Below are 24,030 nucleotides of genomic sequence, written 5' to 3'. Positions count from 1 at the left end.
TACTGTAGTGCAATCTCTTTATCATCGAATTGCAACTTACAATGTAGATCTTTTGTTGTTGTTACATAACTGCACTCAAAAACAAAACAATGTAAAACTTTAGAGCCAATGTAAAACTTTAGGTCCAATCAGTCCTACCACTTGTTCAGCCAATCGCTAAGACAAACAGGTTTGTTTACATTTACAAGAGAAAATGCTGCCCACTTCTTATTTACAACGTCACCTGAAAGTGAGAACAGGTGTTCACAGGGCACTTTTATAGCCAGCATTGCAAGGTATTTACATGCCAAATAGGCTAAACCAGAGGTTCTCAAACTGTGGTCTGCAGATAGTTCCCTCTAAGGTACACATCTGGGTGGCTGCACACAAGAGAATGAAGGGATAACCACCTAATTAGTGGAGCCACGAAGGCATGGCTCCACTAATTAGGTGCCTGGACCCTGGAGAAGACGCACATGTAAGGTGAGGTGGTGGCCTTGGGGGGATTAGGGGGTAGGTGGGAGGGGGCAGTGGGGTGAGAAGAGAGGGAGGGGGAAATTTGGGATCTGCAGGGCTGCGGTGGCCAGAGAAAGAGGCGACTTTCCCCAGCTCTAGGGCTGCGGCCACCGGGGAGAGACCCCCCTCCTTCCCAGCCTCAGTTCAAGGGCTGCTGCAGTGGGGGAAGAGAGGGAGAGACCCCACTCCTTCCCAGCCCCAGCCTGGGGGGCTGCTGTGGCTGGGAGAGAGGGCACATCCATCACATTAGAAAGGTAAGACTGATATTAAAATTTGAGTTGTGTGCTTCTATTTGTAGAGCAAAAAAACGTTAATTATTATTGTTTTTTATATTGCGCTTGTGACGGGTTGGATCACAGAAACCTCCTGGGAGCTGCCACCTGATGTGTCCAGACTACTTCTGTCCCTGCTTTCCTGCCCTGGCAGCTTAGGACTTCAGTGCCCTGCCTGGTTTGAGCCAGACCCACTAGCCTGCTACAGACCCAGACTCAGGCCTGAACCACGTCCCCTAACAGATGTAGGCTTAACAGAAAGCAGTTTACAGAAGTGTGCCTGCCTTTAATACTCAGATGCCCAACTCCCAATGGGGTCCAAACCCTAAATAAATCCATTTTACCATAAAGCTTATACAGGGTAAACTCATAAATTGTTCACCCTCTATAACACTGATAGAGAGAGATGTACAGCTGTTTCCCCCTGCCCCCAAGTGTTAATACATACTCTGGGTTAATTAATAAGTAAAAAGTGATTTTATAAAATACAGAAAGTAGGATTTAAGTGGTTCCAAGTAGTAACAGTCAGAACAAAGTGAATTACCAAGCAAAATAAAACAAAACACGCAAGTCTATGTCTAATCAAACTGAATACAGATAAAATCCTCACCAGTTCCAGTAAGCTCTCTTTTACAGACTAGTCTCTTTCTAGTCTGGGTCCAGTAATCACTCACACCCCCTGTAGTTACTGTCCTTTGTTCCAGTTTCTTTCAGGTATCCTTGGGCGTGGAGAGGCTATCTCCTTAGCCAGCTGAAGACAAAATGGAGGGGTCTCCCACAGGCTTAAATAGACTTTCTCTTGTGGGTGGAGACCCCTCCTCTCTTCTATGCAAAGTCCAGCTCCAAGATGGAGTTTTGGAGTCACCTGGGCAAATCACATGTCCATGCATGACTCACAGTTTTTACAGGCAGAAGCCATTGCTGACATGGCATCTTGAATGTCTCCAGGAAGACTTCTTATGTGGATTGGAGCATTCCAAGGTGCATTGTTCCTTAAGTGCTTCTTGATTGGACGCTTAACTTTGCAAATTCCTTTCTCCAGGAACTGACCAAATGCTCTACTAAGGTTATTTAGAAATCAAACCAGTACATGGCCAATATTCATAACTTCGAATACAAAAATGATAGGATACAAATAGGATTAACAGATTCAGTAGATCATAACCTTTACATAGATATGTTACATATTTACACATATGTTACATATTCCAATTATGTCATATATACATTCATAAGCATATTTCCATAAAGCCTTATGGGGGACACCGTCACAGCGCTTTTATCCAAAGCACTTTACAATAGTTAGCTAACAGTACAGACAACATTTGGAAAGATCATTAAGTGGTCTGCTGAGACCCTTAGCGATTTTTAAGTGGTCAACGAAAAAAAAGTTTGAGAACCACTGGGCTAAACATTCATATGCCCCTTAATACTTCAGCCACCATTCCAGAGGGCATTCTTCCATGTTGCTGATGCTTGTTAAAAAAATAATGCATTAATTAAATCTGTGACTGAACTCCTGGGGGGAGAATTGTTTCCTGCTCTGTAGTTTTACCCGCATTCTGCCATATATTTTGTGTTACGGCAGTCTCTGATGATGACCGATTACATGTTCGCAAAAAGAAAAGGAGTACTTGTGGCACCTTAGAGACTAACCAATTTATTTGAGCATAAGCTTTCATGAGCTACAGCTCACTTCATCGGATGCATCGGAGCTGTAGCTCACGAAAGCTTATGCTCAAATAAATTGGTTAGTGCCTTCTAAAAGCTGAGAGGGATGAGGTATGGAGCATGCTTTCAGAAGTCTTAAAAGAGCAACACTCAGATGCAGAAACTATAGAACCCGACCCACCAAAAAAGAAAATCAACCTTCTGTTGGTTGCATCTCACTCAAATGATGAAAATGAACGTGTGCCAGTCTGCACTGCTTTGGATCAGTATCAATCAGGACCCATCATCAGAATGGAAGCATGTCCTCTGGAATGGTGGTCAAAGCATGAAGGGGCATACAGATGTTTAGCATGTCTGGCACATAAATACATTACAATGCCATGTGAATGCTTGTCTCACTTTCAGGTGACATAAATAAGTACCAAGTCTAAGATTTCATGATAATTTCGGATAGGAAGCAAAGAAGCACATACCTAAGTAGAAGAGTATTCTGAACGTTATTCTGCTCTTCAAATTCTTTTGACACTTTTGGTGTTTGAGTAAGGCCCCAGGCAATCCTGCAAACATACACGTTTAACTTTACTATTGTGAGTTGTCCACTTTAACTCAAGGGAGCAGAGTTAAGTATATGTGTAAGTGTTTGCAGGATCTGGGCCTAAAAGGCAAATGTCAGCAAATAGCACTGATTGATTAGTCCACTTTAAGGAATTAAGCCATAATTTGTCTAGTATAGACTCCAAATGCCTCAAAATTAAACCCTTCTACAAATATATGTTCAAACGCTTTAATTTTTTATTTCTTTTTTTAAATTGTCTCAAACTCCAAAACATGGCAATAAAAGTTTTGTAACATTGATTCCCTAATGAAAGATATTTTCACTATTCTATATTTCTTTTTCAAACATGTACATTATAATGACTTTAAGCCACTCCTCATCTTGACTTCCATGTTGAAATATTAGAGTTAGCTACAAACTACTACAAAATGTTCCTTTGAATTTCTAAATGACGTTCTTAACCCATCTATCTCTGAAGTACAGCCTCATTTCTCTATCACGGCCTTGCAATGAGTGCTAAAGGCATTCACTGTGGTGGGTGTAACAGTTTTGTGTTTACATTTGTATGACTATATGTTCAAAGTCATATCCTGCTGGTTTAGCATTACCTAAGGTAATAATCACTAGCAACCCAGCATTGACTTAAAATGATCAAGGCCTACTATATCAAGAAGTTGTTAAAGAAGCTCTCTAGCTGTGTGTTTGCAAACGTCAGTTTCGTTGGGTCAGTTCAGAGTAAAACTAAATAGAAAGTTCAGCTGTCTGAAAAGGCAGATACCTGGTATAAACAAAGCTGAAAGTACTCAGGGTTTTATACAGATGCTTTTGCATAGAAAGTGATAGAATGTTAATCCTTAAAATACCATTTAACTTTCAGGGAACTAACTTTACACAGCTGTTGGAGTCAAGAGTAAGACTCACAGGGCATGATCCTGCTCCCTTTGAAAACAGAAGGAGTTTTAACAGTGATTGCAGTGAAAGTCTGAGTGGGCCCAAAGGCTGGAGCTTTTTACAAGCTTTGCAGGAGCAAACAGACAGTGTGTTTTAGTGAGTTTTATCCATGTAAGGTAATATTTGCCAGATACAGAAAACTATGTGAGAAAAGTCATGTAGCAAGTGAAATTATTCTTATTCAGCTTCTTTTGCCAGCTTACGGAACTGCAAAAACATTTCAGCTACTGTACTGATTGTTGCAATATGCTGAGTTTTTAAAACTTTGCACATTTATGGTACCACTTCTGTAGCTTTCATGAAACTTCTGTTTTCTGTGATTGCTGAAGAGGCAGCATTGTTTTTTTTATAATTCATTGGAGTTGCAGAAGGAAAGCTGTAGTTTGCATGACAAAAATGAAAAATACCAGACCAAGAACAGTCCAAGGTCACATCAGAAAGAGGGTATAGTTAATTATTCAAGGTATTAAGAAGGGCTAATCTCAAGAAATAACCCTCAGCGTTTTTCGTATTTTTCCCTGCTATATCTAAGTGCAGATTTCTTTGATACCCTGGATGAATCAACCTTTTCAATAGTCTGTCATATACAGTGTATGAGAAAGATGGGTCAGATGCTGCTTTCACCTTCAGTGATATAAATCTGGACTAATTTCACCAACTTTAATGGGTGTAATAGAAATTTACAATGACCCAGCTGAGATAAGACTCTGGGCTGCTAAATATAATTTTAAGTTGCCCAAGACTCAAAAGTTGAAGGAAGAGCTGCATGCCATCCACAGTTAATATTTTATACAAATTATGGTACATACTATAGAGACAGAATGAAATTGAATGTATACAGAACAGAAATAATTTCTTGCACTTTAGCTTAATCCTTCCTGCAACCCCCTAAAAATGGTACTGGTAAAATCTTCTGTAGCTTTTTCCCCCCTCTCCTCTCTTATCATTTCTCTTTCTTTTCCTCTTCCTTCTCTTCTTTATGCTCAGTGCTGTGTCTAGCCTCTTGCCCCCATCGGAAAGTGTTACACAGGCATCGCAGTGGTCATGTAATGGTGCTGTTTTTACCACACTAGTGCTTCCTCATGAGAAGGAAATGAGGTTACTTACCTGCAACGGAATGTTCTTCAAGATTTGTGGTCCCTGTCTGTATTCCACTGAGGGTTATGCGCATGCACCATGTGGCCAGAGCTGGAGCTTTTGAAAATAGTACTGTTCGGCAGTCTGCATATACGCCCTGTGCCACGTAACGGTCTTGCCCAAGGCACTAAAGGGCACAGCGAACCATAGGTATCTCCACTTCCTTCTCACTGCTGCATGATCCGAGTCAGAGCTTCTACTCTCCTATCATCCTTGTGATGCATTTTTCAAAAAAAATCCTTAGTACTGTTCATAGTTTAGATTTCCTAGTTCTACATTTATTTTTTTGTTTTCTGTTCGATATGTCGTTTCGTACCAGATTTAGGAGTTGGGGCGCTGCTTCGGTGGGGTTTCTGGCTAAACTTTACACACAGATCCTGCCCCATCTCCAGTACCTAGTCATGGGTAATGGATTATGCTGAAGACATGGGTTCAAAACCTGTGCTTCCTGCCCTCACTCGTTTTCCATCAGCGACAGGCACCAGCACTGTTTGTACTGCTTGGAGGAAGCCCACATTGCGTCTAGATGCAGTATCTGTCTCTCCTTTCCTGCCCATAATCAGGAGAACCAGACTCTCTGCCTCAGGAAACATTTTATTAGAGGCTGACATGGGATCAACATCAGATCCTGGGTGGGTAACTCCCTCCCGCCCCCCGATACCTGGTACATCGGCCTGAACAGACAAAGAGTGCCACCCCTGGCCATGGAACCCCCATCAGACTCCGCCGGTACCAGTGCTAAGGACCCCATGCTCAGAATAGTCCCAGGTACTTACCTGAGAACAGGGCCGTACAGATGGGAGGGAGCCTTGCTTCCTTCCTCCCCCCCCCCCCCCCCGTTTTGCCCAAGGTGTAAGTAAATAAATACCAATGGTTAAAGTTTCAATTTTCCCCTCTATTCAAATAGTAGATGATGCCATTTTTAGCAATAGCTCTGTGAGGCCATGCCCAGTTAGGTTATTTCTAAACAATGATTTGTTCATTCATTTTAAAACATTTTCTTATCTAGTAAATAATTACAGTACCACCAATTACTGCAGTTTTTCCTTCAACTCTAAACTTTCATAGCTCTTGTGAATTCAGTCTGCACCAATGCTTAAATCATATACTGGAAACCTTACATCTAGGGCCAGTATGGAACACTAGAACTATGAGAATTCGCTTCTCTAAAAAGTGACTTATCGCTCGCCTCTACCATATACACGGAGTTCTTAGAGGAAGCTAACATTTTGAACCCTAGATAGGTTGTAAAAGTAAAAAATAACTGTCCAGAAGGATTCCATCACCTGAAAACGTATTCATGACTTTGAATATATCATCTCATTCACCCAAAATTGATGTGTATAGTTTTATTTAAACATCGTAGTGATGGCAGGCTTCTATAGAGCTCTAAACTCCTCTACTAGCTGCCTAAAATTAAATTAAAAGTAACATAGGATCAAATCCTACAATCCTTATTCTGTCGTTTTGACAGAATTCCTTTAGAATTTGCCCAGGTAAGGACCTCAGATACAGATGACAACCTTTTGTAGATCATGATGTATAAATTGTACTCCATAACTTCTTTTTCTGGTTTCCTCTTATTTAATTCTGGTCCTGGAGTATTCTTCATTTAATTTCCATTTATACAAACCTTTACATGTTCTGTATCTTTGTTCCAAGCTTTATCATACATTAACTGCATATTTTGAGCAATACAGTAGATGTCAAAACAGCAGTGACTGACTATTCACCTACTCAAGAAGTTTGCACGGGAAGATCGTGCTTATCACAATATCTCAAGGGGAGATGCTGGGATCCAGGGTCCCGCTCCACATTTCCTGTCTAAAACTGAGTTTAGGTTTGATAGCTCTACTTCTTGTGGTTATCTTGTATACTAAGTTTTAAATCAATGAACTTTTAAATAACGGAGTTATAAACCCTTGAAAAATTAAGTTTCATTGGCCTGTTTCATCTACAGTGGTTTTAAGATTCTGAACTAGGGTATCATGAGGTAGCTTAATTTTGAAAACTAACTTTTATCTATTTCAATTGATGAGTACTAGAGACAGTGTTAGCAAGAGGATTGTAGTGAAGTCACATTTCCCTAATATCTTGATCCTGTAAACATTTAAATATGTGGCAATTATTCTGGTGAGTGGGTCCTCATGCATATAAATTGTTACAGGATTGGTACTTTAATTTGTGGTGCTTTCTTTCCAAAAAGGGGGAGATGTAGAAAGTTATCAAATATGGAAGTTAAACTAAATTTAACCTCAAAAGAAGTGCTCTCCATGCCACAACTCTGAAAGTTATACATGACAGACCTGACTTTTGACTGGGTATGAAAACTACTCTTTTACAATATAATTTCTCAAAACTTTACAATAGCCCTCTTTACATTCTTTATGGCCACTAAACATGTTAGTTTTTAGAGCCACAGTTCACTTCTAATCCTCAGTTATGTGAACAGAATGTCAAAAAACAGATTCAAAAGCAAATACAGTACACAGGAGGGAAGCATTCAGTTAGTTTCCTGATTAAAAAAAAGTTACCATAGTTTATATATACACTGTTTTTCACCTCTGTTTGTCAGGATAGCCAGCAAATAAGTTCATTAAGTTTTCTTTTCATTACCAAGTTCAAAAGAACCTCAGAAGTAACATCTGGTGGCAAGCACATTAAGAAGTTAGCATCAAACTACAGAAGTACTAATTTAATCATTTTATGGCAAAGTTAAACAAACATGGCATTTCTTCAAGCTGCTCTATTTTCAATAGAAATGCACAGGATGTAAAGCAGCATAGAATGGGGCTTAGTCAATCTTCCCAAAAAGCTTTTCACTAAATGAACTCCCCTTACCCTAAAACAAAAGGAAATATTTTACTGATAGACTTCAGGAAGCAATTTACAACTAGGGGACTCATATTGAAACTTTTGAACTTGAATTACTGAAACAGTCTATAAACATCCAGTGGCATTTTATTTGTTCAGTGGCAGTCAAATATAGCTTTTAATTCTGTTATTTCTTTCCACGCTACCTGACATGCACACAAGTTTCTAGTGACAGTAATCTTTTGTGTACAAGTGTACCTATAAAGTAACTTTCTTTTAGAAAAAAGTAGAGCGCAACACCTGTATTGTCGACTAGGCAGATAATCACTGTCAGTCCTACTGTGTATTTGAGAAATAAAGAAACTTAATTCTGCAGTGACATACTTTCATTAAAGCTAAACTCCTCCTGTTTTGGATGAAATCACTGTTTTGTGGAATTTTTTTTTTACCTTGCTGGTACTTTTACTCTGTGTTTGTGTGTGTGTCTCTGTCAGGGTTTCTTCCCCCCTCTGAACTCTAGGGTACAGATGTGGGGACCCGCATGAAAGACCCCCTAAGCTTATTCTTACCAACTTACATTAAAAACTTTGCCTTGTCCTTGAACAGTATGCTGCCAACACCAAGCGTTTTAAACAAAGAACAGGGAAAGAGCCCACTTGGAGATGTCTTCCCCGAAAATATCCCCCCCAAGCCCTACACCCCTTTCCTGGCGAAGGCTTGATAATAATCCTTACCAATTTGTACAGGTGAACACAGACCCAAACCCTTGGATCTTAAGAACAATGAAAAATCAATCAGGTTCTTAAAAGAAGAATTTTAATTAAAGAAAAGGTAAAAGAATCACCTCTGTAAAATCAGGATGGAAAATACTTTACAGGGTATTCAGATTCAAAACCCAGAGGATTCCTTTTTGGGCAAAACCTTAAAGTTACAGAAAACAGGAATAAACCTCCCTCTTAACACAGGAAAAATTCACATAAAACGAAAGATGAACTAATTCGCCTTGGCTGGCTTACCTATACTGGTTGCAATATTGGAGACTTGGATTAGGATGGGTTGGAGGAGATGGATTTCTATCTGGCCTCTCTGTCCCAAGAGAGAATCACCATGTAAACAAAGAGCACAAACAAAAGCCTTCCTTCCCCCCCCCCAAGATTTGAAAGTATCTTGTCCCCTTATTGGTCCTTTGGGTCAGGTGCCAGACAGGTTAGCTGAGCTTCTTAACCCCTTTACAGGTAACAGGAGGATGCCTCTGGCCAGGAGGGATTTTATAGCACTGTATACAGAAAGGTAGTTACCCTTCCCTTTATATTTATGACAGTGCCTGACACCTTTACTTGACAAAACAGGAAAAAAAGGTGGAAACATTTAATCACAGCTTCACCTAGTAGTCTCAGATAGCAAATTAGTTAATTTGCTTCAACTCCACCTCTGCTGAAATCATAAATCACCTCTCACTCTGGACTAAGTTCTTTCCTTTCAGTCTCTGTGGAGGTCAGCAAGGTTGAAGGGAGTGCAGAATTTGGCCCACTGGCTATTGCAGTTTTTCTATGACACCCTGTCCCAAAGTTCCAGTCTTAGCAGCATGTTGCTACTTTGTGTCTCAGAAGATAAGCACTCATCACCCCCACTCTAAAAGATCCACTTCAGTGATGAAGATGGAGGGTACATACAGGACCTTGGTTAAAATTCTGTCCTATTGAACAGCACTGGGCAGATTTCCCTATCTCCAATAGTCATCCCCTTTCTGGACACTGGTAAATCAGGGTTGCATAGCATGTAAAGTTACTAGTTACACAACATGCTTCACTGAGTTATGAGAGCTGGGTCTAATATGAAGTTGTCCCCTATCCCCTCCTCTAATCCAAATCCTGGACTTTTGTTTTCGGAAATGCTTTGTGCATATCTGTGTAAGTAGGGATGAATATGCACTAAACTGATTTTATGGTTTGTCTATCACAGAATTGTAATGGGAAGCAAAATTTTAAATGGCAGAAGATGTGTGCCAAACCACCACCAGTGGCTGAAGTTTTGAAAAACTTAGATGAACATGCCCTAATAGGGAAGATTTAATAAGGCATTCTCTGGCATATAAAGGAAGTTGTGCTTCAAAAAAAGAACCCAGTCTCATACATGCGTGCACACGCACACACCCCATCCTAATCCCTATCCCACCCCCAAAGACAGTTCTACAACTCTAGACACCACACACACACACTCTAAGGTTTCAGTTCAACTCTGGTGTAACCCCATTGATTTTAGTAGAATAATGGCCTGTTTGCAGTACGTATGACCCTACCTACTTAATTTTTGGTACATTCTTACAGTAAGCCTTTTTGTTTATTCTTATTAGTGTTTTAACTTGGATTTTTATTGAAGCTATAATGTACAACTGTTTTAAAAGAATAAAACAGTTATTCTTAATCACTGTATGCACTACACTTTGTGGATGTAGTAAGTTACATTTCGTGCACTTGGCACCATGATTTTTCTGCCATTAATGCCTTTTCAACAGAATCTCATTTGCATCTGAGTATCAGCCATCTTTTCTGTAGTTTCAGATTACTTAGTAAGGAATTTGTTGTTCTACTTAAAGATAGTTTTCCAGTAGAACACAAGTATTTGAGAATAATTTAATATATTATCTTCATACAGTTCTGAGTACAATTGTCACTTTAATTTCATACTTAATGAAAATGTATACACAGTTCAGGAGACAAATAGCCTTAAGCCATTAATATTTTACATTTAGTGTTTAAAACAAGGCAAGCACCATGAAATACACATGTTGGAGCCTACTTTGTACCACACCCAAAAATCTTCAGTGACATGACTAAGACAGAACTTCTTTACTCCAATTACAGATAAGCAGATAATGTGACAAATCATGGCCTCAAACCATCCCGTTTATGCTTCCTTTCTCTTGATGATCAGAGGCCCAACGTTGTCCCCAGTTTCATCATTGTGCTTCGTGTGAGAACCGTCACATAATGGAAACTGAAAAAGAAAACCAGTACAATATAAAAGAATGGGTGCATTTAAAACTAAGTGAGAAGGAAATATAACCCTAAAGTTATGAAAATGGCTTCACACGGTAAAGATACATTTACAATGCAAGTGGTATCTCAAAATGTGTTATTACAAGAACTTAAATATTTGCTAGACATGTTTAAGTGTTCATTAATATTACCTGTGAGTGTAATGTACAAGAGCACTGTAACTACGGAAAGAACTCAAACTCACAACGCACTTCGGCGCTCCAATCTCAGACTCTTGTCAAAAACAAGCAGCCTAGGCTGGCCTCAAACTTCCTTTTCACCTCCCCCACATCACTCCCTATTTCCTCGGGAGGGCTCTGGAGTGCAGTGAAGATTACTTAAGGTTTGCACAAGAGTCTCAGTTTCTGGATCCTCTCCTTTAAGAGGAGAGTAGGTCCTTGCATACACTAGAACAGGTTTGTCAGTATAGCTACCAGAAAACCCTGCTAATGGGGAAACAGCTTATACTGACAGAAGTTCTTTTGCCGTATAGCTAGTCAGTTCCCCAAATGAAGTAAGCCACACCATTTCCCTCTCCCCACCCCCAAAAAAGTCCTTTTGTTGGTATAACTGCATCTACACTAAGGTTTTTGCCACCATGGAGTGTTTGGTTGTTTAAGAGATCGCTGACATTGCCATACTGGCAACAGTTTCTAGTGTAGATCTGGTAAAAACCTTTAGAACCCCACTTCTGTAAAGAAGCGATCTTTAAAGTCTTTCTTGCTATATTGGGGAAATAAGACAGACACTCTTCACCTAAAGCAAAACCCACAGCAGAGCTCTATTAGCTAGGTGTAGCAACTTGGCTGTTTAATCATCTCTCAACAACTGTCTCCTGTGCCCGAGACAACATCCATCAAAGTCAATGGAAGTTAGGCCAGACCTTCTAACTGCTCCAGGATGGTTTGTAGAGGCTGTTAAACATAGCTGGTTATTGTCATTCTGCAACTATTTCCTTATCAGTGCTGCAAGTGGCAAATGGAAGTTTCCAAGTAAACAGAAAAGTTTTACAGAATACTAATATTCCTGCATCAGAGATTTCTTTACCATCAAATCAGTCAGTCACTTTGACTGACTTGAGTAATACTCAGCAAAACTTCAAGGCAACCAGAGTGTTTGATGAAATACTGATTAATTCACTCAAAGCTACTGATGAAATGAAAAACCAAATTTCATCTAACGCAATGGTATGTCTTACGTAAGAATTCCTGCCCCACCTCTGACTCAACCAAAAGGATTAGAAACATAGATTTAAAAGCAAAACACAGGGGAGAACTCCAGATCTGCATGTTACCATTCCTATTTTTGAAATCATAACCAAGGAAGTATCTGCAAGTTACACAAGACACTTTTGGCAGAATAATGTTCTTAGAAGCTAGAGGATTATGTTATAAGAAACACTGGTGTTTGAGAGCATCCTGATTAACTTGTTTCTTAATGCATCAAAGAATTGCTTTTAGTTTTAAGTGTTATCAATGTAAAGGCTCTGACTTAAGGGGGGGAAAAGCTATCAGTAGAGCCCCAGTTTGAACAAGATATTGGCAGCCACTGACATTTCAGATAACATATCCTCTAGACATGCATTAGTTAAGATGGTGGTGAAGACACCAGCAGCACCAGTGCTCAGAAAGTTATACCGCTGATCAAACTGCACCAGTGACAGGGTACTTTAAAGGGGGGGGGAGGGAAGAGGCTAATGTAAACATCCCCTTAGTAAGCCATAAGGATATTTAAGCACTGGAACATTATACTATATCATGACAACATGACATACTAGCTTAAATAAATCTGTCACCGACATGTGCAGCATAGAAATGCTTTCAACCATAAAGCTTGGATTACAGTATATAGTTTAACATGCCTTAAGTTTTCCCTCACAGTCATTCGGTAGTGAAGAGCAGATTCACTAAGAGACCCAAGAGAGGAAGAAGAAAAACAAAAAAAGCAAAAAAAAAAAAACCCCAAAAATTCCCTCTTCATTCTCTATCCCCACTGATCTTATCAAATACTGTAGATAGTAAACCCCTATACCACACAGCACTTGTCCTATGCCTTGTGAATTAGGCAGACCATATTAGAGTTTTTAGGATCCAATGTATGGATGGGGGGAACAATAAGTATTGTTCAGTGCTGAGATGCTCTTTCCCACTGAATCTGTTGTATTAACTATGAAGTTTGGGATGGCTGACGGGAGAACGTTAGTGACATACACTATGAGTACAGCAGCAAAAGAGAGGGGGTGAGAAGAAGTCTTCAATAGCGAGAGTGCACAACAGCTAAGGAACTTTAAGAAGAGGAATGCAAACAAAAAGTGTTTGATGTTTGCGGGCGCAGGCTGGCAAAGAGGAAAAAGTGAAAACAAAGGAGGAAGGCAGAAGGTCAAAAAAAGATTTCAAGCTGTAATGATATAACACTAAATTATAGAGTGAATACCAAATGTCAGTTTAGTCCTTTTGGAGTTCTTAGTTTTAAAATAAATATATATATATATATAAAACCATCAAATACTTGAACAAAAAAGTAGAAAATATTAGATTACCGGAAGGGTATATGCTACGCTTTATAGAAGTTATGCTCCATTTATTTATTGAACGAAAGTTGTATTTTCAGTTTGAGCCCAAATGAAGCCAATGCCAAACCCCTAACTACGTATTGTGAGCCTCATAGCTTGTCACCCAAACATTAGATGAGAAATCCTTACACAACTGGATACTTGCTGTTACTTTGCACCTTTCGATCATGGAAAGGTACAAATAGCCTCAAGTTAAAGAGCCCTTTCATGGGATCTAACCCAAGTGTAGAAATTTCATATGAAGTATGTGAAGAGATATACTAACCCAAAATATTTTGGGGCCAAGAAAAATCAATTATGAAGGATAAATATATTCCAATATACTTTCACTGGTTATCTAATTTATCATCCAAAAGAACAATATAAATAATCTACCATTACTAGTTGAGAAGATTTAGTATTTTGTTATTGAGATTGATTTATAACAGAGGGTAATTTTTTGAATTAAAATGTTCTCTATAATAGCATATTTGAGAGACCAAATATATTTAAGGGAAAACACTGTGGAAGGCTGAAGTTGATTTAAGAAAATGTCTGTGGAGTCCTTTAAGGCCACCAAGAACTTTTGTCATCTGGAGGGGGCGGGGGAGGGGGAATTCCCTCCCCTCCTCCATCAGATTCTCCCAGGGCCACAAGTTCTCCCTGTGTTAAGTCGCTTGAGGGTTCAGGCTTCCCCTTTTCCTGGAGACTGTTTCCACCCATCTTTATTCCCTTCAAGTCTCCCTCTGCATAACTGAGGGATACTGTCCTTAACTTGCCCCCTTTCCTGCATGCTTGCTGTGGAAAGTTACAATCCCATCATTCTGGAACAAGAGGGTAGGACCAGTTCCAGGAACTTCTCCCAACTCATTTTTAAAAACTAACTCCATTTCAACCTGATGTATCCTCTTCACCTTGATCAAAGGAAAAGAATTAGTGGGGGGAGGGCGGCCCATTCAATTGAAAATAAAATGAAAAAAATACAGACTGTTAAAATTCAGACAACTTTAATACAACTGTTGACAAACATGACGTTTGCATTCAGAAGTTAAGAAATAACATTAGATACTCCGAGTAATTTGACATTGTCAAGTTAGCCTGAATGAGGTATGTATCTAACCATATGAGGAAAAATAGCATGACTTTTTCAACCTGCACCAGAGACCCAAGAATTCCCTGTTATATAAATTTGAATCCCCCCCCCCCCAAACTTTGATATGTGGCTTGACCATACCACAGATTAATGTTCCTTCATTTCCACCCTAGCAAAAAGAAAGAATGAGTAAGCTAACCAAGACACAGACTTCACATCCTCTAGCAAAATAACTGACACTTTAGATTGCAAAGAATTATTAAATTGACTAACAGTAATGGACTTCAGACTGTAGTACCATGATGCAAAGATAAGCTTTGCGGACAGAGATTTGTAGGTTTTAAAACTGGGTCCAAGACTTGGTGTCAATAATAGAACTAGAAATAGACACGGATGGATCTTACTCCCTCCTCCTGTCAGTCTTTTATGACCTTTCCTCTGTGTTATCTTGTGCTTAGGAAAATAACCAATTAAGGACAAAACTGACAGGCAGGAACAGTGAAACTTAAATCCCCTATCCCCAAAACTGTTCATCTTGACTATCTCCTAAAGCAGAACAGTTAGATGGAAACCAGATGGTTTCAGAAGATTGATAAAGGAACAGGCCTTTTACTTGTAGGTCATTGCTTTTAATCTGGCTCAAATTGGCTGTTATTGGAAGTTGTTGCCATTTGATGGTTGTTCAGTGACCTTGGTTTTGTTATCTTAGTACCACATCCAGCAGAGGAGTGTCCATATCACAAAATCCACCATCACAGTTGTCATCTTTGCTAACTGACCTCAGCAGAAAAGGCAAGGATTGAACAGGCAGGGAGACAATTATCCAGTGACACTAGTAGTTGAGTCTATAGAACGGACTGTCCCTCTTGCTTTGTCCAAGTTTGGCACAAGTTTAGATTTTGTAAAGATAGCCTTTTGCAAATCTTAAGTCCACAGAAATATGTTTGTGAACATAACATTGTCCTATAGTGTTTGCAAGCATCAAAGCACCATGCTACTACAGCTTCACTTTCACTTGCTCATGACTCAAACTGAAGTAGCAGATTAGTCCAAGGCAAAATACATGCAAAAAAATACTCCTTGGGGAATTTTGCGCCAAAAAATTAAAAATTCTGCAACAAAAATATAAAATTCTGCACACGCTATTTTAAAATTCTGCATATTTTATTTGTCAAAACAATAGAATCACACCAGTTTCAATTATTTTTTGGTCATTTATTTCAAAATAAATGTCAGCAAGTATGTCTCTAACAATATAGGCAAAAAAGATTCAGGAAACATTTTTTGACAAATAGATTCCTTACTAGGCATACTAATACGGAACTCTGAGTAATAATTCATTTAAGCTACAATACAGAACCATATTCCTCACACCCTTCAGAAGCAGTGCAAAGGCTTGGGGGGAGCCAGTGGTAACGGAAGAGCTGATGAAGAGGGAAGTAAATATCTGAGAAGGAGCCGGGGTGTGAACTTGTTGGGTATGGGTGGGAAAAGTATGGAACAGGTTGGGGGGCAGGGGGTTTGCGGGGCAGGGAGGGATTGTTCAGGAGCTTCCCCCATGCAGACCTGGGCTGACCCCTAGCCTCTCCCACTCAGCCAGGCACGTCTGCCCTGTCCCCATGTGGCCCTGCACCTCTCTCCCCCTGTGGCCCCAATCCCATTCAGCCCGTCCCAGTCTGTCCTCCCCTACTAGCTCATATGAGCCCGTTTGACCCCCACCCCCAGACCCCACTCTGTATGTCTCCCCATAGCCTCTGTCTCCTGACCTGGCCAGCGCTGTGAAGAAGGCAGGCTCTCTCTCTTCTCTACCTGGCTGGGAGCTGCTGTGTTCTGTCACCATAGCGCCCTCTGGTGGGCAAAAGGCGGAACTGCAGAAGTTATTTTCTGCTGTGAGCTACTGCTGTTCTTGTGCCACAGCGCCCTCTGATGGGCAAAAGGCAGAACTTCAGCAACATTTCAGCAGAATTTTTCTGCACAAAAATTAAAAATATGCATGGCTCATTACTTACGCACACATGCAGTAGTGCATAATTCCCCCAGGAGTAGCAAAAGGCGTCTTCACATTTGAGCTGTTTAGCAATGTTCATTGTGTTCTGTTTAAACAGACAGTGCTCCTAAGAATTTAGGTACAAGCTGTTTTTAATCTGAGTACTTCTTTAAAAAACTAAAAATAAAATAAAAAAACAATGGTGGGGCAGAAATAATGCTGTTTCTTCATTATTCACACACATGACAGAGGACTTTGAGAACCTGGCACTTTTTTTGCTATACATTCTCTTAAATGTTAAGAAAAAACAGCTGGGTAAAACTGAATTAATTCCCATCTAAACAGCGTTATGTCGGTTTTACTCTAAGAATAATGTCAACATTACATTAAAAAGATGTGTTACATCTCAGGTAAATTTTAAGACTTGTGAGGAATGCACATTAGAACTGTTCAACCTTAATGAAGAGTAAGAATGAGCTCATTTTACAACTCGGAAGATTTGATTCAATGCATGGATACACTGAAGTTCTTGAAGTTTATACAGACTCAGAGGGAGACAGCTATTTGAGAGAAAACTGGGGCACTAGCGGTAGAATACCAGTCATGCTTCCTTCCCAGATTGGCAGTGACTAAAAATTATTATTCAATAATGGTTTGATGGTCTATGTCAGGGGTGGTCAACCTGAGCCTGGAAAGGAGCAAGAATTTACCAGTGTACACTGCCAAAGAGCCACAGTAACATATCAGCAGCCCCCTCCCCCCCCCCACCAAAATCAGCTCCCCCAGCACCTACCACTCACCAGCACCCCTCCGCAGCAGCTCCCCATCCCTCCCCGCACCTCTCGATCAGCTGTTTTGTGGCATACAGGAAGCTCGGGGGGTAGGGGGGGAGCGAGCGAGGGAACTGCAGGCTCAGAAGAGGGCATGGGAAGAGGTGGAGTGGTGGCAGGGCCTTTGGCAGAGCCAGGAGTTGAGCAGTGAGCACCCCTTGGCACACTGGAAAGTTGGCTCCTGTAGTTCCAGCCCTGGAGTTGGTGCCGATACAAGGAGCCACATATTAACTTCTGAAAAGCTACACGTGGCTCCAGACAGGTTGGCCACCCCTGGTCTATGTGACTTGATTTTGGTAGTTTCTCCCTGGTTCCTTGTTCTGCCACTCATTATGGATTGTTAAACTGTAGGAGAACCAGTAGCAGAGCAAGCCAAATCAGAAACTTCCTTAGTCTTTATACTCCCCAGCATGCTACATTAATAATGAAATTGTGTCTCTATGCACTTATAATTACTCCCATTCCCCACCCCCACTTCTCTCTCTAACACAAGAGAAGAATGAATCCCTTCAGTATAACATGCAATTAAAGAGCTATATGCATAGCTTGACCCCAACAACAAAAACCTGGAGTTCCCACTTATTCCAATGTTATCTACAGGAGATACTGACAATAATTTAGGCCTACAGACAGATCTCACTGATTCACAGACAGTGGATTTGTCAACCAGTTTAAGTGTTGGGTTCCTGTGCTAATAGAGCGATTACTAGATCCTGCCAGCTATGAGGATCTCTAGAATTACATGGCCATTTTGCAGAATCCATGGCTTGAACACCCTCCTTTATTATTAAAACCATTTATGCAGTATAAGAAAATCTGAAGCTTTACAACTGCATGCATTTTACATTTTAGTTTTGTACATTACATAATTACTAATTTAGAAATAGTGTAGGAGTGAAATGTAGCGATAGCTTGTTTTCTTCAACAGACCAAGTATCAAATAATACAACTGAGACGAGCTTAAGAGAATTCTTGCACATTTACAATTATTTACAATTTTCCCCTCTCACCTTCTTAGATCTCCAGCAACGACAGTACACAGCTTTGTCTCCCAGATCTTCCATATCAAATGCATGGACTACCTTGGGGTTATCTTTCTGTATATGGAGATTTACCATTGCCTTGCAGCATTTGTCTTTAGAGAGGAATCTTGTGTATGCTAGATATCCAACAGCAGCTGCTCCTGCAGCTAAAGAGATTGCAGCAACCCATTCAACTAGAGCAAGAGATAAAAAAAAGAAAGATTGGCAAAACCTTAAATGGAATTTTTCATTCAATTTAGCTCCCAAAGTCATATTTGTGCTTAAAGGACAGTTCTACTACTTTGACAGTGTTATGAAAATAAAAACCACTTTCTTCCTATACCCATCCAATTAATTTGTCCCTTTCTATTGAACAGGAGGAACAGGAGAAACCTATGGGGAAAAATAGAACTAATGTGGCTTTCCATTTATTTTTTGCTCAGGCATCTGCATCACTGATGAGGTCAACACAGCTCTACAAACAAAATCAGCCACATTTTGTTCATAACGGATTTAATTAAAGATAGTGAATGCTAGGCACTGGGCACAAGAGGAACTGATTTTACATTATAAATACAAAATTGTGATACTTGTAATTATTTACTTTTTTAAAGGGATCTGATATAAAGCTAAAAGATTAAATCCCTATGTAAACATCACCAGTGTGAACCTGCATTTCTCACAGGCCGTAAGAGAACAAGTTCTACCTGTCTTATCTGTACTAAAGTCTTGAGTGTCTCAAAGATGCTGTTTATATAAACAAATGTTTTTCTCCCCATTTCTCACTTTTCTTTTATCATCTTATGCTCATCTCTGCAACTCTACATCTTTGCACTCTTCTTTGTCTCACTTGATATCATTTTCCTTCTCTGCAATTAATCCACTTTTTTTTAAAGTCCTGCTTTCAGGTTTTTGCCTTGTGTCTTCCACTTGAAAGTACCTTGAGTTTCTGCCCAACTGTCACAGAATTCTCCTGCCTGGTTGCCGTAACACCCAGCTCGAGAAGTGGCAGGAGTCACTCCCTCCAGACAAAAAGTCAGCAGCAGGACAATTTGAGGGATCAGATGTTCTCCTACTAAGTATGTAAACACTGTCTGACTCTCAACTGCTCATCCATAAATCAGATGGGCATCTGAGGTCTACAAGGTTCTTTCCACATATTTAAAAGACACTCCTGTGGCGATGCTATAACCAGCAAAGCCATCTCAGACTAGGAATTTCAGTCTTGCTTAGCCTGTATTGTTTATGGTTTAGAAGAGATGTCAATCACATGATACAGTAGGAGTCCCTCATTCTAACCCTAGAGAATAAAACATGCTAACACTTAACATATTCCATCCCTACCTCTATTCTGGGACTTTTACTTACCCTCTTCCTAGTGCTCTTGCCAAAGAGCCCAGTTCCTCTTGCACCATTTGCTTTGGACAGCCTGCTCTCTCCCTTTTCCCACTCACTCCTCTAAAGGCTACATGGACCTAGGCCTTTGCTTCTGCAGTATCTGGTCCCTGTTAAAAGGAGCAGCAGCTCAGAAACAACTCTGCACTTCCCCAGCATGGGGAACAGGGGAGGAAGAGAGAGTTTTTACAAGGACAACTTTTCTTCTTAAAAAAGCTCTCCTGCAGGCATAAGTAAATCACCCCTAGTGAGCAACGGTAGCTAAGTTGGCAAGACAGCATCTCCCACCAGCACATACATGGCTGTCCACACTGGTTCTTTTGTCAGTCGGGGGGTGTTGTTGTTTTCTTACACCCCAACCAACAAAAGTTTTACCCAAAAAAGTGCTAGTGTAATCAAATCCATATTTGCCCTCAAGAGCCAAATTGGACGTTCCTGAAGTAGATTAGGACCTCATGTTAACATCATTAAATGTACTTTTTACACAGACACACTGCATCCCACACAATGTTCATAAAGTGTAATTGCTTATGATACTCATTACAACAAAGAATTAAATCAAGAATAGATTCTGCCACTTGTCACTGTTATCTTCATCACAGATGAATTTTTTAGCTACATCCTCTGAACAAGATATGTATCCAAGAAGTTTAACTAATTAAAGCCCCTTAAAGACCAGGCAAATGTAAGTTACCAACACTGAGATTAGACACCTTAGTCACATTTAGCACTATTCCTCTTTCCAAATGAAAAAAGAGTTTAGTCTCAATATACTCCTCCCACCCCCCAAGCTATTCTCCACACCAAAAACAGCATTCTTGGTTGGCAGCATTTAAAACTAATTAAGCTCCCATGAACTTCACCACTTTATGCTTAGAATCATTATACCAGTTCTCATCACCATTACTACCTACTAGTTTGTTTTCATGGGTATTGGGGGGGGGGGGAGGGGAGAAGAATCAAACTGAGTAGACAGATTTATTCATTTTAAGAGTTTGCACCAACCTACTTAACAGATCCTACACTAGACATATGATGGTTGAATAAGAACAAAGCCTACTTGTGAAAGCTACTTTAAGAAACAAGTCAGACTACTGAAAGAAAAGTTTTTAATTTAACTGTATTACACAGAAGAAAGACTCAACCAGGATTACAAAGACCAGAAGAACACAAGAACACTGCATCACATTTAATTTTAAATGCCTGTAGACACCTATGTAATTATTTTAAAACTGTTCTAAATCACAGACTATAAAAAGAAAAGGAGTACTTGTGGCACCTTAGAGACTAACCAATTTATTTGAGCATAAGCTTTCGTGAGCTACAGCTCACTTCATCAGATGCATAGACTAGACTATGCAGTAGTTTTCAAGGATTTCCAAAAGCTTTTCATGTTAATCCCAAATTTTAGACCTATTATGTAACTTACTTATATCTCACAGTGAAGTACCTGCACCTGGCCGCTCATCAACACTACCCAGTCACATGATCCCCTACGGCCAAGGTTGTACAAGAATTGTATTTTACTACAGGTTTACTATTGAGTTATTCACTTTGGGGAAGGGTTCTTTGTATTTTGCAGTACGAGTCAACAACTCACAACAGTAAGCACCGTTTACTGCCTACATTTGTAGCTATAAGAAAGTTCCCTCACCTTTTTGCTGAGTTACTCTTCTAGAATATGATACTAGGTAGGTAGCAACATTGTGAGGTTAATAGCCACTAATAGAAATGCTGCTCTTAAATCCTACAAGCTAGAGAAATGCCTACATTTTTAATTTAAAATTAAATTTAAAAACCAGACAGTCTGCGATTTTCAAGAGAAGATCAATCAGCCACTAGTTTCTTCATTTTCAGCAGAGAAGCCAAGCATCCACTACAAGGCACATGGTCAGAGGGGGAAAAATGCACTCAAAGGATTCTTTGGTAAGAGAACGCCTATCAAAGGGCTGCTCCGAAGCAAAAATGGGTGTGTAAAAGAAGGGGCGTTTGCTATGCTTCCACAGCACCTACGACCATGAATGGCCAATCCTGGGGCTTCTAGATACTATTACAAAACACAACATACCAGACCTCAGTGGATGTAACCATTTTGCTGGATTAATGATTTACGACTAGTGGTTATCATAGAAGGTTAAGGTTGGAAGGGACCTCAGGAGGTCATCTAGTCCAACCCCCTGCTTGAAGCAGGACCAATCCCCAATTTTTGACCCAGATCCCTAAATGACCCCCTCAAGGATTGAACTCACAACCCTGGGTTTAGCAGGCCTACGCTCAAACCACTGAGCTATCCCTTGGATAAACTCTTGCACGAAGGGGTCAGCCGCATAAGAGAGGCGGTGAAGGTCACTGCATTTCCCAGGGAAGCCCCATCCTCTGCAAAGCAATCGGGACCCTTCTGCAAGTGGGTCCCTTTCCTGGGGATCAGTCAACGCTTCCTCTGCGTCGTGACACTGCACCACCACGACACAGCCACCCAGCTATTGCACACCTATTACAATGACCTGCAAGATAGAGGAATAAGGAATTCTAGCTAGGCCCCCTCCTGCAAAACAGGGGTGGAATCGCAACCTTCCGCGTTCAGATACACCCCTTGCCCGAGCAGGAAGGGCCCCAAGGTGAGAATAAGGGGGGAGGGGGCGCCCCAAGCAGTGCAACTGGAAGTGACTTGTGAAGGCGGCGAGCACACAGGAGACAACCCCCAGCGGAGCGGAGCGCACCATCCCGCTGCTCCGCCGCCCGCCCGCCTACCCCGCACGGAGGAGTTCGATCCGAGCCCCATCGCTCCCGCACCCAGCGCTCCTCGCCGCCGACCTCCCGAACACCCAGAGGGCACAAACGCTGCTCAGACGCAATTGCGCGTGCGTACAGGAACTCACACGATAGCAGCCGCGGGCCTTGGTCTTAAAGGGGCAGTGCTGCTGGGCCGCGGAGGCAGGGGCGCGACTTGCGCGTGTCACCGCCGCTAGGGAGCGGGATCCTGCTGCTTCCCACCTGCGCATGGATACTGAAACGGGCTCCCGGGCCCCGCGCCCGCAAACGTCAGGATTTTAGGCGAGGCCCTGCACCCCTGCCCCTCAAGCCTGGGGGACCTGAGGCCTCGGTGGGCTCTTGTGCAGCCTCCCTACCCAAGTGCTCTGTTAGCATGAGCCAGGGGTCTGGAAAGCATGAGACTAAAGTAACACGTTGGTCCATTGTATGGGGTCCCGTTTTCAGACTTTTCCCCACCGCCTAGAAACTAAAAATTATATCTGAGATACTCACCTGACTCCAGGAGCTGGGGCATGGACCACCTTGATTTTCATACACATTGTGAGGAGAGTGGTCACTTTGGATAAGCTATTACCAGCAGGAGAGTGAGTTTGTGTGTGTGGTTTTTGGAGGGGGGTGAGAAAACCTGGATTTGTGCTGGAAATGGCCCACCTTGATTATCATACACATTTTAAAGAGAGTGGTCACTTTGGATGGGCTATTACCAGCAGGAGAGTGAGTTGGGGAGGGGGGGGAGGGTGAGAAAACCTGGATTTGTGCTGGAAATGGCCCAACTTGATGATCACTTTAGATAAGCTATTACCAGCAGGAGAGTGGGGTGGGAGGAGGTATTGTTTCATGGTCTCTGTGTATATAATGTCTTCTGCAGTTTCCACAGTATGCATCCGATGAAGTGAGCTGTAGCTCACGAAAGCTCATGCACAAATAAATTGGTTAGTCTCTAAGGTGCCACAAGTACTCCTTTTTGCGAATACAGACTAACACGGCTGTTACTCTGAAACCAAATACCCTGAGACTTGCAATAAAATCCCACGAGTTTTAGCAACACTGCTTGTAAGTAGTGGGACAAGGGCCCTCGCACCCATATTGGTCCCCTGGGAACATTATCTCTACACAATCATGATGTGTCAGCCACAGATCAAGACAGAGACCCTTGCTTTCATGCAGGCCCCCTCCCAAATACTGAGATGGGCTGTAATATCTATGAAGGCTCCTTGCAAACATCATGGGTGGGGAGCACAAATTCATAAGGAGCTCCTGTAAAGAAAAAATGCAGTGGTGGGGCCTTTCAGTTAATGGGTATTATCAATAATAATGATGATAATAATACTTAGCACTGCAGTAAGTGCTGGACAAACTAACTAATCATCCCACATCCACCATTGTAAAATGTAGCATTGAATTTTCACTTGCAATTGGATATTTTCTGTAACAATTTTGTATTCA

At 41.0% G+C, this 24,030-nt stretch overlaps 1 protein-coding gene across 1 annotated transcript; it reads right to left on the bottom strand.

Annotated features, from left to right (window-relative positions):
- Positions 1 to 10,515: 10,515 nt before the first annotated feature.
- Positions 10,516 to 22,699, bottom strand: CISD1 (CDGSH iron sulfur domain 1). Its single transcript, XM_048858510.2, has 3 exons — positions 22,564 to 22,699; positions 18,406 to 18,611; positions 10,516 to 10,893 (listed from the first exon to the last, which is right to left on the bottom strand). Exons 1-3 carry the CDS (start codon positions 22,592 to 22,594, stop codon positions 10,804 to 10,806), a joined length of 327 nt encoding a protein of 108 aa, XP_048714467.1. The 5' UTR covers positions 22,595 to 22,699; the 3' UTR covers positions 10,516 to 10,803.
- Between the last annotated feature and the right edge of the window lie 1,331 nt (positions 22,700 to 24,030).

Source organism: Caretta caretta, chromosome 7, assembly GCF_965140235.1.
Source record: "Caretta caretta isolate rCarCar2 chromosome 7, rCarCar1.hap1, whole genome shotgun sequence".
Classification (NCBI taxonomy): Eukaryota; Metazoa; Chordata; order Testudines; family Cheloniidae; genus Caretta; species Caretta caretta.
The sequence above is the reverse complement of the archived record's forward strand: the minus strand, read 5'-3'. Positions and strand labels throughout refer to the sequence as shown.